This window comes from Rousettus aegyptiacus, unplaced genomic scaffold, assembly GCF_014176215.1.
Source record: "Rousettus aegyptiacus isolate mRouAeg1 unplaced genomic scaffold, mRouAeg1.p scaffold_m13_p_12, whole genome shotgun sequence".
Lineage (NCBI taxonomy): Eukaryota > Metazoa > Chordata > Mammalia > Chiroptera > Pteropodidae > Rousettus > Rousettus aegyptiacus.
Genome location: NW_023416287.1, coordinates 27,661,898 through 27,679,073, shown reverse-complemented (window position 1 = coordinate 27,679,073; position 17,176 = coordinate 27,661,898). Strand labels below are relative to the sequence as shown.

Here is a 17,176-nt window from a genome sequence, read left to right as displayed (position 1 = left end):
TCCCTTGCCCCAAATTTCCAAGAGAGTAACGTAAGGAGAGAAAAGGAAGAGGCATTGTATCATTTATCAAGATAAGATCAGCCACCTATTTTTTCTTCTTATGCAAAAGAAATGATGCTACTATTTTTAACCACCCCCCTGCTCCTTCCCTTAATATTTTTTCATTATTCTAACCTATGAAGCAGAACACTTTTCATGAAATATTATTAAAGACGATGGCTCATAAAAATTCATCCCAGAGGCACTACCCAGAATTTATTATGACACTAAAGACACAATTATTAAAGTTTGCACTTGGGATTCTGTTAAATGCCAAGCACCAAGGAACAGTTGTAGGAAAGTGTGCTCTTCTGTTAGATTTAGAGAAGTGATGATGAAGGAGAAGCTATAGAGAACTTGGAATGAGGCCTCCGTAAGACAACCCCAATACTAAAATAATTCAGGATATTCCCTCATCATTCTCCATAATCATATTTAATGGTGATGGGCCCTCACTGAGTGCCTGTTGGCCATTGTGATAGTCATACTGTTTTGAAAGGATGCTAACAATAAATATAAAGGAAAATTGTTGTTCTTGAAATTGAGATGACAAATCAACAATAAAGCTTGCTTTAGCCTTTCTTTCAGGTTTTCAAAGACACTGCCTGCCCAAGAGGCCACACAGTCACTTACAAATCATTCTGCTGCACAGAAAATAATTTAAATAGTCATTTGATAGTTATTGACTACCTGTCCTTTGCAAATCAAATGAACACACCCTGAAAAGAAATTAGTCTGGGGTGGTGGAAAAGTCATATGCTTAAATAGCTTTTAAAGTATAAATGGATAAATTCAGAAGGGTAGATAATTTCTGGTTTGGGGGAACAAAGGATCTTTTGGAGGCGGCATTTTTGGAGGTTTCTTTTAAGGATTCAAAGACTATCATTATGTGATGTGCCTAGAAAAGATATGTGCTATGTGTGTGTGAACAGAGAATAGTGATACATTCAGACTGGCTAGGTGAGTGGGCAGGTTGAGGCCAAAACTGAATGCCGATATCTGTAATTTCAATGTTATTCTTTAGGTAGCAGATAGCAATTCAGCATTTACAAGCAGAATGGCAATATAATCAGAACTGTCATTTGAGGAGATAAATCTATGTGTAGAAGGAATTTTAGGAGCAAAGAAATTCAATAGGAAGTTACTTGAAAGTCTGGGTTTAGAGGAATGATAGAAGTTTTAAGAGAGGAGAGGGGAGATTCCAAGACACGGTGGAATTCATAAGTTTTATCAACAGATGAAGTATGGTAGTAAATGAGATGAAGGAGATACAAGATGTCCCCAAGGTTTAGCACCCATTATGAATTGTCGAAATAAGCAGAGGACAGATGGAGGAAGGATCTCTCTTTTTGATTAATTACGTACAATGTGTATGTGGGCCATTAGCTGAACTCTGAAAATCTAAAAGGAAGAATCGATGCTTAGGTGAATTAGAGTCAAGGGTAAAATTACAAATTTGAGAATTATATACAGAGAAGCAGAAATTGATGTCATGTGATTGAAACAGCTAAGGTGAAATGCATATAGAGAAGATTTTTTGAGTAGATGGTAATAGATTTCTTTCCCTTTTTTGAATGGGTTTCCAGGGAGCTCATTGCTAAATTTTAGACCCAGCTGCAGAATTGCCTCTTAGTTTAGGTTTTCTATTATGTTTGTCTTGTGCTCTATGTTCTATCTTTGCAACTTGTCCTCCCCCTGAGGCTTAGGGTTTGATTAGTTTGTATATTTTTGAAATACTATTTCATGGATTTGAAGATGCACATATTTTTTCATATTTTAACATCTCTGAAATTGAGATGTGTCTTATAATCACTAGATGGTGTATTATATTTTAGTTGACAGCATCTTTTCATTCTTTGTGATATATAAGATAATGGTGCATCTTATCATTAATAGGGTCTTAGATGTGATGAAATATGCTACTTCCCGATGGGTTCCCTTACTTGGCAATCTGGTTTCTTTTCCATGAAGCTTTTATTGCCCCCAAAGGAAAAGAACAATCTATTTAGGCAAGGAGTACAGCCCTGTACAGGTATTCCAATCAGTCATAAATGGACAGCTGAATAAATAGTCTTTCTGGGCCGATTACAGGGACAAAGGTGAGAATCGAGACTCAAATACTCTGACTCCCAAACGGAAACAAAAAATCCTGGGAGGAGGAGTAAGGTGTAGTAGAAACCCATATAGGCTTGAGATTCAGTATAAAGCTTCGTGCTTCTTGGGAGCATAGCTCTAGAAAATTGCAAACCTCCTAGAAAAATCCTCATGGAACAACATGGCACTAGTAGCTGACAAATGAACCTCCAGTTTCCACAAAGCTCACAAAGATCCAGAAGTTCCTGTACACCTTAGAAGAATGCTGGAATAAACTGAGCCCAAGGTTGAGCAGAAACCTTAAGGCATTGGGGCGGGGGGCAGAGTGTGTGTGTGGGGGGGCAATGGAAGCGCCTATTTTGCAGGGCTGCAATATATGGCATTTAGGACCATCCAACAGTGGGAAGACCAGAAGATCCTTCCCTCTGCTGGGAGGACACAGGAGCTTCCCCTCACACCCTAATACCACCTGGAGAAAGAAGCAGAAAGACCTCCTAAATGGGGAGGGAACTCTAACAGGGGATTTGACTTCGAAATAATTGAATATGCCTCTAAAATAAAGTGTTTTTAGGTTGGAAGAGCCTGAGTTACTTTAATTGGCAAGACTTTTTTCCTTCATAATAAATTAGAATGCGGGATTTGAGTATAATATGAACTTGTAATAGAAAATAAACATAATTTTGTTTATTTATTTATTTTTGTTCAATTTATTCCTACTACAATGGAATCTTTTAGGGGGTAAATTGTCTAAATTTAAAAGTAATCTGGGGTAAAGAAAAAATTGGCTCTGGACGTACTACTTGAAAATAGAAGTATTTATGGTAGTGCAGGATGAAAAGCTAGAGAACAAATAATCAGAAAAATGGGAAAATTAGGAGTAGCCAGCTCTCAGAAGCAGGGGAAAGAGGCAAGTGATGAATTTAGCCAGGTGCTACACAGAATGGTGAGCTCACCTGAGCGCCGGGAAGAAGACACTGAATTTGACGAGAAGCTATTAGGAATCTTTTAACATGGGCAATCCAAATGTGGTGCTAGTTTAACAGCCATAATTTTTCATGGGATACTAGTGTTGGAAGATATGTAGTTTAACTCTATTGTCTTACAGATAAGGATATATGGAACCAGAGAAATTTCATGGAAGCCAATTCAAATTGTAAATATGAGAAAAAGAAAAACAACTACTTTACATTTGGGAGTCCACCAGAATCAGCCTGTTTTGTGTCATTTGGGGGGAAAATGTATTGGGGGGTACAAATAAGCCCCTCTTTGAAAGTAATGAAGTAATGATCTCTATAATTTATTTAAAAAAAAAAAAAGGCTAAAAGTGTCCTTGGGAGCAAATACTCTGACAGATGTTAACATGTTTTAACTTTTTATTAGAGAAGTTGGAAGTTTCATTATTGGTGGTAACATAATTTTCTCTGCTTTGTTCAGAGGAACACACAGAATCAATTTATACAAGCATATACAATAATTCAGTTGGTGTTTTGTGTCCTAAAATCAGTAATCTGATTAGTTCTAGACTACCAGCTTTCCATGCGTTCCTCTCAGTTTTGGCGGCCTGGCTCAATTCCCAGTGGAATACTTTTTCATGCACTGTCTGTAACACCACTACAGCAGGCTTAAAGACCATGCAGAGTAACACTGTAGCAAATTGTTTTGATATTTAACAGACATAAAAAGGTTATTTCTGATATGAAATTCTGAAAATCTGCATAAATATTTTTGTGTAAAATTAAATTAGTTATGTATTTTTTTGAAACTAGAAGTTGAAGTATCAAGAATGCCCACATATTCATATACACATATATATAGACTTTTTGTTATGCTAAAAGTCTTTATAGTCAAATTATATTCTGTGCCATACATTTATTTAACCGGTATTGATTTGGCATTAGGTTAACTGTATCTGTACGGATTAGTCTTAATTGGTGCTTGTGTATCATGCAAACATAGTTCTAGTATTCCTGTTTACTAATCTTGTTGTGTGGCAATATTTAGGTGATTTTGCTCTATAACAGTGTGAATTAGGAGTATAAATACTTTATACATGGTCACATTTACAAACGTTTGCCAATAACCACTTCACAATCTTGAAGGTCTAATAGTGAATTATATCTGGAATCGGCTGAAGCAATTCCTAGAAAGCAATGTCAGATGTAAACTTTCTGAAATGTGCCTAACAGAGGTCTCCTTTGAGCACTGATGAGTTTTGGCACAAGTACACTGTTCTATTTCTCTATTGTTCTAATAATTTCCACAGCTTTTACAGGAAATTAGCTTCTCATGGCATGGTAGAGACATGGCACTTACTGATGAGGTAACTTAGATGTAGAAAAATTTTGCAAAATTATCTGTCTGGCCGATCATCACTTCTGCTGATGAATTTGTCGATAGAGTTTTTTTTTTTTTTTCTAGTGCATGCACTTGCTATTAAATTGCTAATGCACTATTTTTTGCTGTAGCTCAAACATGTCCTAATGCATCACGAAGCGGAGTTGTTAACACCAAGCTCATTTACTTGTGATGGTATTTTATAGCAAACATGTTTAAGTTGCATCATCAATGGTTAAACTCTGCCTTACTGGAATGGTAATTTTTGTGGATTTGTAGCTACTTTTGGTTGGCCAAGGAAATTCCAATATTCAAAATGTGAAACAAAAGTATGTAAATCTGTGGTTTCGGGTAATATCTTGTCTATACATAAAGGAAACATAAAAGACAATGACTTTCTTCCATGGACTTTGTGTTCAGGAGTTTTGGAGTGAGCTTTTGATGCTATGTGGTTTTGCTGCTTCAGTTTGTGTTTTGGAGTTTCATACTACTGTTGCTGGTCTGCGGTCCATCTCGGCTTCCAATTTCACCATCTGCTGCATCTCCTTCGCCTGTAACATCAGAAACATGGCCTTACATGCTGAAATCCTCTCCTGAAGGCATGTAGCATCCCTAGCCTCCCTTCTCCTGTGTAAATCTGATGCTGTCCTTGCTACTCAATGAATGGTCCATGGTCCAGCAGCATCAGCATTGCCTGAAACCTTGTGAGAAAGGCAGAATCTTAGACTCCACCCCAGACCTACTGAGTCAGATTCCACATTTTAATAAGATCCCCAGGAGATTTTTGTGCACATTGAAGTTGGAGGACTGGTCTACAGAGTGCCAGTAAAACTGCTGAACAGAGGCTGAGCCAGTCACTTGATATTTAGACCATTCCATGTTAAAATGTTCGCTCGAATTTGTTTCTACAGATTGATACATTGCCTTGATTGTGTGTAGATTATTTGATCACTTTTAGAATAAGTGCTGCTTATGCATAATTTATTCACCAAATAACCTGTAAGTTAATTAAAAGTAATTCCTTTGGAACCTAACTGATGAAGACTTTTAGGTGGGAGGATATCACATTGGTTTGGCGGGAGTACCTTGCAAACAGAATGTTCCAGAAATATGTAGGGTTCCTAGAATTCTATTGTCCGAAAATTATTCTTAGGGTGCTCATTTATCTGGGGTAATTAATTTTTACCAGCTACCCCAGGAAGTAAGCCATAGTAAACTCAATCTCATGAATTAAGACTGTTTCTAAGACAACCAGCTGGTATGGGAGGTGGAAAGGAGTCAGATGAGGGCAGGTTCTGGTGACAAATAATTGCTTGGCAATATAGGGAAAAATAATTGTTCATTTCAACTTTTATTTTCCATTTGGATGCTTTTGCCCAACCTAACACATGTATCCTTTGGTGGAAAAATAAAGCACTCCTCTCTTCTTTTAGTGACAAATCACTTTGAAATAAAGGACTTTTAAGAATGGAAACATGGCTAAAGATACAGCTCAGAGGACTCTGAAGTGCTTAATGTTACTATTCATGTCTACTTAGATATTCCAACTAAACAGAAGTCAGTAGGAGGATTTGGTCAATGCTATAGATCATACTCTGAACATATAAATTTCCCAAAGTCCTGTTAGAAAATGAATTTAATCCATGGATCACATGGTGATTTTCTTATTCTTATTATTTTTATGTTGTGGCTTAAAATTTTTTTTTTGATGAGGATGAATATAGTAATACCAAAGAATTATATTTTTCTGCTTACATTTAGGATGAATGGTTCCCTCTACCTAGATTTTTTATGCATGAATTATAATAATACTCTAATAGAGAAATGAAGAAATGAAGAAAAATATACAAACATGAAACTATGACACAAACAGTATTCATAAAGGATGACAGTGAAACATTATCAGCACTGGAAATTAAATATTTTTTATGTTCAGTAGATAGTAATAAAGGATTCCCTAGGCTTCTTCTCTTTTGCATTTAAAGACAATATCAAACACAGTTTAGAAGGAAGCATCATAAGACATTAAAAATTATTCCAAGAGCAAAGTTCTCATATGAGCAGGGTGACCATTTATTTCCATTTTCCAGGGACATTTCTAGTTTATGCTTGTAGCCCTGGCTATTCCAAACAGCACCCCCTTTCATTCTCAAAACTATCTTGGTTCAGACAATAAATTATATGGTCACTTTACTTATGAGGGGTGATTAAGGTCCTTGGTAGACCGATCTAACAGAAAGCATGACAGGAGTCACTGTATAATGACACTGTATAATGTTTCTGCACACAGACCATAACTCTCTGTCATTAAAAACCATCAGTGAAATTTCAATGGGGTGCTTTAAAAATTAATACCAGTCATATTAGTATTTGTGAAAGATCTGACTCTGTGACCCAGTCTTAGCTGTGATTGGTTCAAATGGCAATGATATATCACTGTTCTTGATGCCTGGGTATATCTTCATTAGCATAAATTGAGTTTCCCAGGTCTGCAATTGAAAATGCTGGTAAAATTCCATCAGAAGTAATTCTCTAAAGACTCTGGGCATTTCAGTTTGAACATTACATTAGAAATCCAAGCATGAAATAATCAAGCTTTCAAATTCAAACCCCTGAGATATCAGTTATGATCAGATATAAATCATAAACGGAGACTACCCCGAGAATACTGACATAGTTGAGAAGGAAAGCAACGTCTTGCTTATCAGAGTTTCAGTCCTACCTTGAGTTTGGGACACTGCATGACAGGATTTCAAAAGCTGTTTGTACAAAAATAGTAATGTCAAAATTGAGTCATACATACAAAACAAAGAAAATAAAAATACTGAAGTGAATTTGAGAAATGAATGCAAAACCATATACAGAAAAGCAAAAAGCTAAGAGTAAAACATGTATACAACCATTGGTGACAAACTTCCCCCAAGCTGATCTCAAAAGAAAAAAGAAGAAAACAACCGATGCCTATTAGCCCACATTGTGCCTCCCTTCTGAGGCAGTGAGTGGAGAATCCTCCTTTTAGCAAGATTCCTTACCTCTCTAACTAAATGACTGGATTGATGACAAAAATCAATTCTTAAAACTTGGGTGTGATAGTAATGGAGCTGTTAATGTTTGAAATGGTACATGTTCAAGATGGATGAGATACTGTGTGGTTGATAGGTCTATGGGAAAACTTAAACAGACCTATAGAGTTTTAAATAAATAATTGGCTGACCAAGTAGGCAAGGCCATTAGGTGGCTTAAAAAGGACACATGAGTTAGAATCGTGAATCAGGACTAAAATATATTAAAACTTGAGCTGTTTTTTGCCAGTGCCCTCAACACTGGTCTAGCTAATTAAGTAGACCCACTCACTGCTTTGTTTTGGAGGGCCTGGGAGAATTTAGAGGAGCAGGGTCACAGGAAAGCAGTAAGAAAACTTAAAGGAAGATATTGGAGAATGTTAAATTTAATTTACCATTGGCTTAGAAACAGAAAGGTCTTGGAATTTAACAATGGTTTGGGAGATTATTATAAAAGTTTGGGATTGTCTGGAGACAGGAAATTGTTCTGCCACTGAAATGTTTAAACCATTAGGGAGCTCTCCTACATGGTCCCAGAACTTGTTTATTATGAGGGAAAAAATGGAGTTACTGGTGTATCTTTTGCACTATGCCTATGACAGTGTTGTAATACACTGAGTAACTGTGAATTGCGAGAAAAAAAAATCCTAGAAAGATCTGAGATTGAATTTGTTATGGAATAGATCACATTTGTAAAGCAAAGCTCAACATAGAAATTCAAGTCCAAATTCCGCACCTGCCAGAAGTGTCAAGGTACCTTGAATTTCTTTACATTGAATTTAATTAAATATTCATCAAACCTAGAATCTTCTCATATTCTGTGCTTTCCTAAGTTTCTGTGACTCAAAGTATCAGTTGTGGGTGGTAAACAGTATTTATGACACTCTGCAAGGCATTATATGTATTTTTGGAACAAAAAGCCACTATCTTCCCAATATGATCCAATCAATACAGCTACTATTAATTTAATATTTTAATATAAGAATTCTGGTGTGGTTTGAATTATCCATATATTAGAATAAAAGCACAAAGTGATTTTTAAATTATCTGCTTTGGCTCTGAAACCAAAAACACTAGGTAACTATATTCTCTAGCTCTGAAAAACATCACTATTGTAGTGATGAGTAATTTTTAGCACATTTACATTCTTTAGTCAAACTTGTTGCTAAGCAACACAATAATTTCTAAGTAGTTTCTTAATTTAGTTAACTGAAACATAACTGTGCCTTACCTTCATCGTGCCTTCTTCTAAGGTATCCTTATCCCCACCCAGCCTTGAATCACTAAAGTGGATTCTAATGTTTTGGAAATGGTGCTTTTACCCTTATTCATATTCCCAATTTTTCCCCAAGGAACATTTTCCGAAGAGTGCTTCAAGAGCCAAAACATAAGCTAGGTAATTTGTACCAGAACGTGATGTATCTGTGAGTTGGTCAAATGACTTGAACCCACAAGACAATAAACATTTATTGTCCCTCTTGGGGATCTGTGGACTATTCATGAATAGAAGTACTTAGCTGAGAAGGAAATGTGAAACGTAACTTAGAAGTATGTTGATGAATAAAACTCCTGCCTACTGAAAAGTAAAGAATCTGATACCAGAAGGTGGATTTGTTACCCAATGGCAACACAAAAAAAGATTTTATGTTGTTTTTTCTTTCTCAAAGGTACTTTTTAGCATAATTCCTACTTAAGTGTTCTTCAATGGGAGCCATTTACTCTGAAAAAATGTACAGGAAAGAACAATGTAGTGCAAGGATATATTTCATCCAAATATTTCTAGATGGAAGTAAATTATCCAGAAATAATAACTTCCAAACCAGCTATACTTAAAGAGTGAAATTTGAACTGAGACAGACTGAAATTTAAACTTCTACTGAGGGCCGTTTTGCCACATATACTAGAGGTATTTCCGTCAAATAGAAATGAGACTGCAGAAGACTAATAGGCTATAGCCCATTTGGGGTGGAGCCCATTTATACTATGCTTGAAGTAAACATACATTTATCTTGGTGTTGGCATATGCCCAATGGCCTAACTAAACTGTTGGATTTTAGATTTTTATTTGTGTGTACTTCTCAATTTAGTGTTTTGCTTCGCTGGAAAAAAGCACCAAGAGTATGGTTTGCAGAGTTATGGTGGCTCATACCTTTAGGTCCTACTTGTAAGCCCTAATAAGGTTTTATAACTTCATTTTTAGGTTGAAGTTGAAAATACGTGGTTTCTCTCATTTGCTTTTAAACATAATATTACTTGCCTCTAGGTGGCAAATCGTAAAATTCTAAGTGAAAACAGAGAAATAATTTGTAAACTGTTTTTTCCTCCTCTCAGTAACATCAGTCTTAGAATCCCCATCATCTACTCAAATGATGACTTTTGATTCTTTTTTTCCCCACAGCCACATTCCTCTCCCACTTCTAAAGAGAATACCTTCTTCTCTTGTTGGATGAGATGGTGAAAATACAGCAATAGGCACTAAATTTTTCTAGCTACCTTTTCATGCCACTACTCAGGACACTGGCTTTAGCAGATGAATCATTGCAGGCTGTGTGGTATTTGCCTCTCAAAGGCTGGCTGGCTGCCTATGTCTTTTTATAATTTTTAGGTAAAATACCTGTTCATTCTGTTTCTCTAGGAATTCTAGGTGTTCAAGCTGGACTTTTTTCAATTGATCCATTTCTTTGGACTGTTTCATTGCAAGCTGCAAATAAAAAAAAATGATAAACTTTTGGTTGTAATCTTAAAACTTAAGGTTGAACAATGACAGGTAAGTTTATAATTTAAATTAGGAAGGTAATAATTCAAAAAGAGGGGAAAAAAGTCTAAAACTGGGACAGTTTAGACCCATAATTCTTACTGGGAAGATCTTTCCTGTTAAAATCTTAGAAAATAATAGATTACTTATGCATTTTCTATATTAAATAGTACCAAATAATTACTTTAAAGATTTTAGGGAGCAATTACTTTAGCTTTTACAGAGCAAAGATACTAGAATGTTTAATGTACAGAAAAATCAAACTAAGCAAATTAGACAAAAGCATATCTAAGCATGTTATTATTTACAGTTTTTTAAGGAAGAGTACAAAGAACATTATAAAGTACTTACTCTCTTTCTTTCTTCCAGAAACTTCTTAGTGTTGCTGCTGTTTAACTCCCTAACTCGCCTGAAAGCAATAGGCACAAATAGAGTTGGTATGACATCAAATGGAATTAACATAATGTTCAATAAGAGCTATATTCCATTTATTTATCTTGATGGGATCATCACTTTTCCAAATTTTTATTGTGGAATTTTGAAACATGAAATGAACAGAGAAAAATATTTTTAAAAATCTGTGTCCTCATCACTCAGATTAGTCAATATTAATATTTTGCCATGTTTGTCTCACATTTTTAAAGGAGATAAAGTGTTACGTATATCATTAAAGCCCACTTTGTATTCTTCCTAATTCCATTTCACTCCTCTCCTTCTCCAGACATAATCGTTATTCTGACAAGCTCCCAGGTGATGCTGTTGCTGCTAGTGTACATTGTTTTGTGTGTTTTCTAAATTTACCTATATGGTAACATATTCTGGATTTCTTTCTATAACTTATGATGTAGCCATCTGTTTCAAACTCTTCCATTATTTTCATCTGCTGTATGGATGTTTTCTATTTATGACTAGATTACAATATTTCCATTTTGACATTAATAAAAGTAGGTCATTTCCCAACAATGCTACAATGATCTGGTGCATAGGGTCCTGTGATGCTTGGCATCTGTTGACTAAATAAATGAACATCCAGGCAAATATTTCTCTAGGGTAGATACCTAGACTTGCAGGTGGTAGGGAATGAACAACTTCATCTTTACTCTGAAGCATATGTCCCAGTTTGTACTCCTATCCATAGTGTCTGGGTGCTACCTGTCTCCATACCTTTGCCCACCATTGGTACCATCAGATGTTTACTTTTTTGTTAGTTGGTTGGTTTTGTAAAATGGCATCATGCTGCTGCTTTAACCTGCATTTCTCTGATTACTGGTGAGGTGGAGTGTGTTGCATGACTGAATAGACTTAAAACTTATTGAATTTCTATAGTATACATATTAATTTCTATAAGTTATAGGTCTGTTCCAGTTTTCTCATTTTTTGGTCACTTTTAATATTTGTTTTTCTAGGCAATTGTCCATTCCATCTCGGTTTTCAAACTCATTGGTAGTATTGTTCATAGCAGTCTTGGTTTTTGAAAACATTGGTTGCATCTACAGTTACTTCCCTTTATTCTAACATTACTAATTTGTGCTTTCTCTTTTTTCTTCTTTGTGAGTCTTTATCAGTCTTATTATTTTTTTTTCAAATAATAAGCTTTTGTTTTTTGCTGATACTATTTATTGCCTTTTGTTTTCTATTTCAATACTTTATGCTTTTTTTATTATTATTTCTTCCCATCTGAGATCTTTGGGTTCACGCTGTTTTTCTAATCTTATACCCTCTTTGAGTGTTTAGCTCATTAATTTTCATTTAAAAAATATATACATCTAGGCTATAATTTTCACTCTAAATATCACTTTAGCTACCTTATTTTTTGTGTGTGTTGAGAACATTTAAGATCTACTTTCTTAGTAACTTTCAGGTACATAATATTGTATTAACTATAGCCCGATGCTGTATATTAGATCCTCAGAAATTATTTAACTTATAACTAAAAGTGTTTACCCTTTAACCAATATCTTTCCCACTTACCCCAGCCCTCAGCCTCTGGCAACCACCATTCTACTCTGTTTCTATGAGTTTGAAATTTTTTAAATTATAAGTGAGATCATAGGATATTTGTCTATCTCTGCCTGACTTATTCCACTTAGCATCATGTCCTCAAGGTCCATCCATGTTGTTATAAATGGCAGGATTTCCATATTTTTATGGCTAAATTATATATGTGTGTGTGTGTGTGTGTGTGTGTGTGTGTGTGTGTGTATGTTTATCATTATTTCCTTCAGATATATACCCAGAAGTGGGGTTGCTGGATCATATGGTGGAGGAACCTCCATATTGTTTTCCACTGTGGATGGCTGTATAATTGGCATGCCTACCAACAGTGTACTAGGGTTCTTTTTTCTCCACATCCTTACCAATACTTGTTTATTGATTTTTTTTGATAATAGCCATTTTAACAGATGTAAGGTGATGTCTTATTGTGGTTTTGATTTGAATTTCCTGGATGATTGATTAGTGATGTTGTGCATCTTTTCATGTACCTGTTGGCTATTTTTATATCTTCTTTGGGAAAATGTTTATTCAGATCCTCTGTCCATTTTTTAATTGGATTATTTGTTTTCCTTTTTTGCTACTGAGTTGTATGAGTGCCTTATATATTTTAGATATTAACTTCTTATCTGATATATGGTTTACAAATATTTCCTCCTATTCCATTTTGCTGATTGTTTCTTTTCTTGTAACTTTAGCTATATTCTACACATTGATAAATAGTGCTTCCATTATTATTTAGTTATAAATATTGTGTAATTTCTGTTGATATGTCTTCTTTGACCCAAGAATAGAATTGTTTTTCAGTTTCTATGTTCTTTTTTTAGTTCTCTAATTATAAGATTTTATTTCTCAGTAGTTTACACACTCAGTGATTACACACACATATTGACAATATAAAATGATAACCAGTTGGAATAGGGAAATTGTTTTTCAAAAAACCAGCCATTTGCACATGTTTTAAAATCATCTAGATATAGTTATAATAAAGAAGTATATTAAGTCAAAATTAGAAAATTAAACAAACAGCTTTGCTTATTAGGTTGACAATAACTCAGAATTTATGACAATTTGAGAGCTGGGATTCAAGTGCTATTAATTCTTTTTCTTTGGAAACATGACTATAGGCACACAACCATATTGAGGGTTCGGGTCCAGCTCACTGCAATAAAGCAAGTAACGCAATAAAGCGAGTCATAAGCTTTTTGTTGCTGGAGGGTCTTGGCTTCAATTTGTAAAAAAAAAAAAAAAAAAAAGGCAAAGTCTGTAAAGTGCAATAAAACAAAGCATGCTACATTGATGTTCTAACACAAAAGTACAAAAGCCAGACACCCTTGGCTCATAGACTGATCTGTGATGCAGTTTACATGCCAGAGCTTGGATCAGACTGAACAGGGCTTCTGGATGAGCCCACATCCTTCCCTCAGCCTCTGCCCTGGCCCCATTCTGCTTCCCCTACTCCCCTTCTCTGAAGATACCTTCCACATGTACTCAAATTCCTGTCTTGTTCTCTAGTTAAAAAAAAAAAAAAAAAAAAAAACCTAAGACAAGGACAAACCAGAGAAATGGTGGGAGCTTTTGAGATAATGCCTGTTGTCAAGGACAGTACAAGACAAATCAAGAGAAGATAATGGTCCTCCTACACATTGCTATTCAGAACTGGCCTACCCAGAAGGAGCTTACAGCTGAGCAGGTGAGATGCTTGTAGAATGACCTACTGGAATGTGGGAAGGATATTTTGCCATATATTAAACAATTCTGTTTGTAAATGAGCCATATATATTGAATGCCAATTTATTTTACTAGTGGTAGTGGTATTAAACAATCAGAAGACAGTTGTTCTATTAGTAATAAATCTTCATAGCTGTTATAATAGCAGCATTCTTAGCCGAAACTCACAAAGGTTTTAACATTTCAAATGTAAGTATATGTGTGTATATACACATAAATGTTAAGTCTGTATCTGCAAATTGATGTTATATTCCCTCTGAGAGCATTTTCAGACTTACCTTTCTCGTTCTGCTTTATTCTTGATAGATTTATCTTGGCTGATGGCTTTGCTATTTTCCATAGAAATCTTAGCTTGGTGTGCTCTCATTTCCTTGCTTTCCCTATTTATTAAAAATAAACAAACAGGGAAGGAGATGGGAGTGAGTGTTTAATGGGTACAGAGGTTCAATTAGAGAAGATGAAAAAGTTCTTGAGATGGATAGCAGTGATAGTTGTGCAAGAGTGTGAATGTATTTAATGCTACACACTTAAAGTGTTTAAAATGGTAAGTTTTATGTTATGCGTATTTAACTATAATAGAAAAATAAAACAAAAACCAAAAAAATTTCACATGTGCCCATAAGACTATTAACTTTTTTTTTTCATTATTGAGCTCCCTGAGTTGTTTTGTATCCTGTGAAAAGAATGGAAGAAGCCCTAGTTCATGAGGATGCTTCTCCCTGAGGCCAAGGGGTCACCTAGTGGTAAAGTAACAGTGATGGACCAGAAAGAGGAGACATTATGTTTGTCCATAAAATGCATAAATTTTCTAGCTTCATCCCACATTTTGGGGGTTATATGGCCTGGAAAAGAGAGAGAGAGAGAGAGAGAGAGAGAGACAGAGAGAGAGAGAGAGAGAGGATATTCCAACCCTTACAAGTAACCTTCTTGTTTTCTGACAGTTCATGGGAATGAAGGAAACTAAAATGGTTTTAAATAAGCACGAGAAGTAGGAAAAAGGGATGTTTACAGGTGACTGATCACTGTGTGTGTGAATGCATATGTGCACATGACAAAGACTCATATTTTTAGATTATTTATGTGTACATTAAAGGCATATGATTTAGAATACTAAAATGAATATTACTAGCAAAGGATTATTTTTTGGAACCTATGGTGATCTCCTTGAGGCACTGCCTAAAAACAAGTCATCAAGGAGTCAGGTTACCTAAGAAGTGTTTACACATCAGAAAGCATAGAAAACAACCTAAGAGTCCACTGAAGGATGACTGGATAAAGAAGATGTCACACACACACACACACACACACACACACACACACACACACCACACACAGGAACACTACTCAGCCATAAAAAAGATGAAATATTGCCATTTGCAACAATATGGATAAATCTTGAGTATTATGCTAAGTGAAATGTCAGGTGAAAAAGGACAACTGTATGATTTCACTCACACGTGGAATATAAAACAAAAGGTAACAAACTAACATAACAAACAAAAACAAACATAAATACAGACAACAGAATGGTGGTTACTAGAAGGGAAGGGGGTGTGTGGGGAGGGCAAATTGGGTAAAGGTGGTCAAATACATGGCACTGAAGGGAACTAGATTTCGGATGGAGAGCACACAATAGAGTACACAGATGTCGAATGATAATCTATATGCTATTAACCAATGTTAACCTAAATTAATTTAAAAAAAGAGACAGACAATGCTGTAACAGAATTCTTCAGTTTTGAGACTTTAGGGTCACAGAGGCAGGAATATGTATATAAACTTCTGGGCCCAAAAAAATGGCTCCCAATTTTTTCTATAATTTGTTACTAAATTGACCATTTCTTCATTCATTCAACAAACACATCAATAATCAAATGCTGTTGACAAGTGTTAAAAAGGCAAGATTTTTTAACCTAGAACAATAGCTGTTAAGGTGAAAAGAAACACAACCACAGGGTACTGGAGAAAAAGCGTAAACACTGCTATTATTATGAAAAATGTCCATCATAGATTTATTTTTTAAGGTAATTAGTAAGTAGGTTATGGTCTCTTCAAATGATTTCCTAAGTAATGAAACTATAAGTTTACTGTGTTTTTTTCTTTTAGACAATGCCTAATGTTGTGGGCTATTTTTATCTTTATTCAACTACTAAAAAAGAATACAAAATAGTGCCTTATTCTGTGAAGCATCTTTAAATAAGGGTAGTCACTTAAAATCAGATATTGCAGCAATGGTAAAAAGTAGAGTCATGAACAAATCTTTCTGTGTACTTAATCAAGAGCATTTCTAAGGGACAAAAGAAAAGACAATATTTTTAAAAATTATTTTTATTTTTCAATTACAGTTGACATTCAATATTATGTTATATTAGTTTCAGGTGTACAGCATGGTAGTTAGACATTTATATAATTTACAAAATGATCCCCCTAATTAGTCTAGTACTCACCTGAAACTATACATAGTTATTACAATATTATTGGCTATATTCCCTAAGCTTTACTTCAAATACCCATAACTATTTTCTATTTTCGCCCAGCCTCTCAACACTGCTTCCCGCTCCCCCGAATCTGGCAGTCAGTTTGTTCTCTCCATCTATGATTGTTTCTGTTTTGTTCATCTATTTTGTTCTCTAGATTCCACATATAGGTCAGATCACATGATATCTGTATTTCTTTGCTGGACTTATTTCACTTAGCATAATACCATCCATATTGTTGCAAATAGCAAGATTTCATTCTTTTTTATGGCTAAGTAATATTGCATTGTACCTATGTATCGTCTCTTTTTTAACCAATTGTCATTTGATGGGCACTTAGGTTGCTTCCTTATCTTGTAAATAATGCAGCAATGAATATAGGGGTACATATATCTGTTTGAGTTAGTGTTTTGGATTTCTTTGGATAAACACCCAGAAGTGGAATTGCTAGGTCATAAAGAAGTTTTATTTTTAAGTTTTTGAGGAAACTTCAAACTGTATTCCATAGTGGCTACACTAATTTGCAATCCCCCAACAGCATATGAGAGTTCCCTTTCCTCCACATCTTCACCAACACTTGTTTGTTGATTTATTGATGATGGCTATTCTGACAGGCGTGAGGCGATATCTCATTGTGGTTTTAATTTGCATTTCTATAATGATTAGTGACCTTCAGTACCTTTTCATCTGTC

At 35.1% G+C, this 17,176-nt stretch overlaps 1 protein-coding gene across 6 annotated transcripts in view; it reads right to left on the bottom strand.

Annotated features, from left to right (window-relative positions):
• Nucleotides 1–3,140: 3,140 nt before the first annotated feature.
• PLCB4 (phospholipase C beta 4) overlaps nucleotides 3,141–17,176 on the bottom strand; it is a 370,645-nt gene continuing 356,609 nt past the window's right edge. For 5 of the 6 annotated variants that reach the window (XM_016126462.2, XM_016118339.2, XM_016134383.2 and 2 more), the window contains 5 exons: nucleotides 14,286–14,387; nucleotides 10,636–10,693; nucleotides 10,144–10,230; nucleotides 7,190–7,226; nucleotides 3,141–5,018 (listed from right to left, as the gene is read on the bottom strand). In XM_016126462.2, coding sequence (XP_015981948.1) covers nucleotides 4,930–5,018; nucleotides 7,190–7,226; nucleotides 10,144–10,230; nucleotides 10,636–10,693; nucleotides 14,286–14,387 — 373 coding nt within the window. In that variant the 3' untranslated portion in view covers nucleotides 3,141–4,929. The remainder of the gene's footprint in view (nucleotides 5,019–7,189; nucleotides 7,227–10,143; nucleotides 10,231–10,635; nucleotides 10,694–14,285; nucleotides 14,388–17,176) is intronic. The other variant, XM_036229661.1, reaches the window with a different exon arrangement.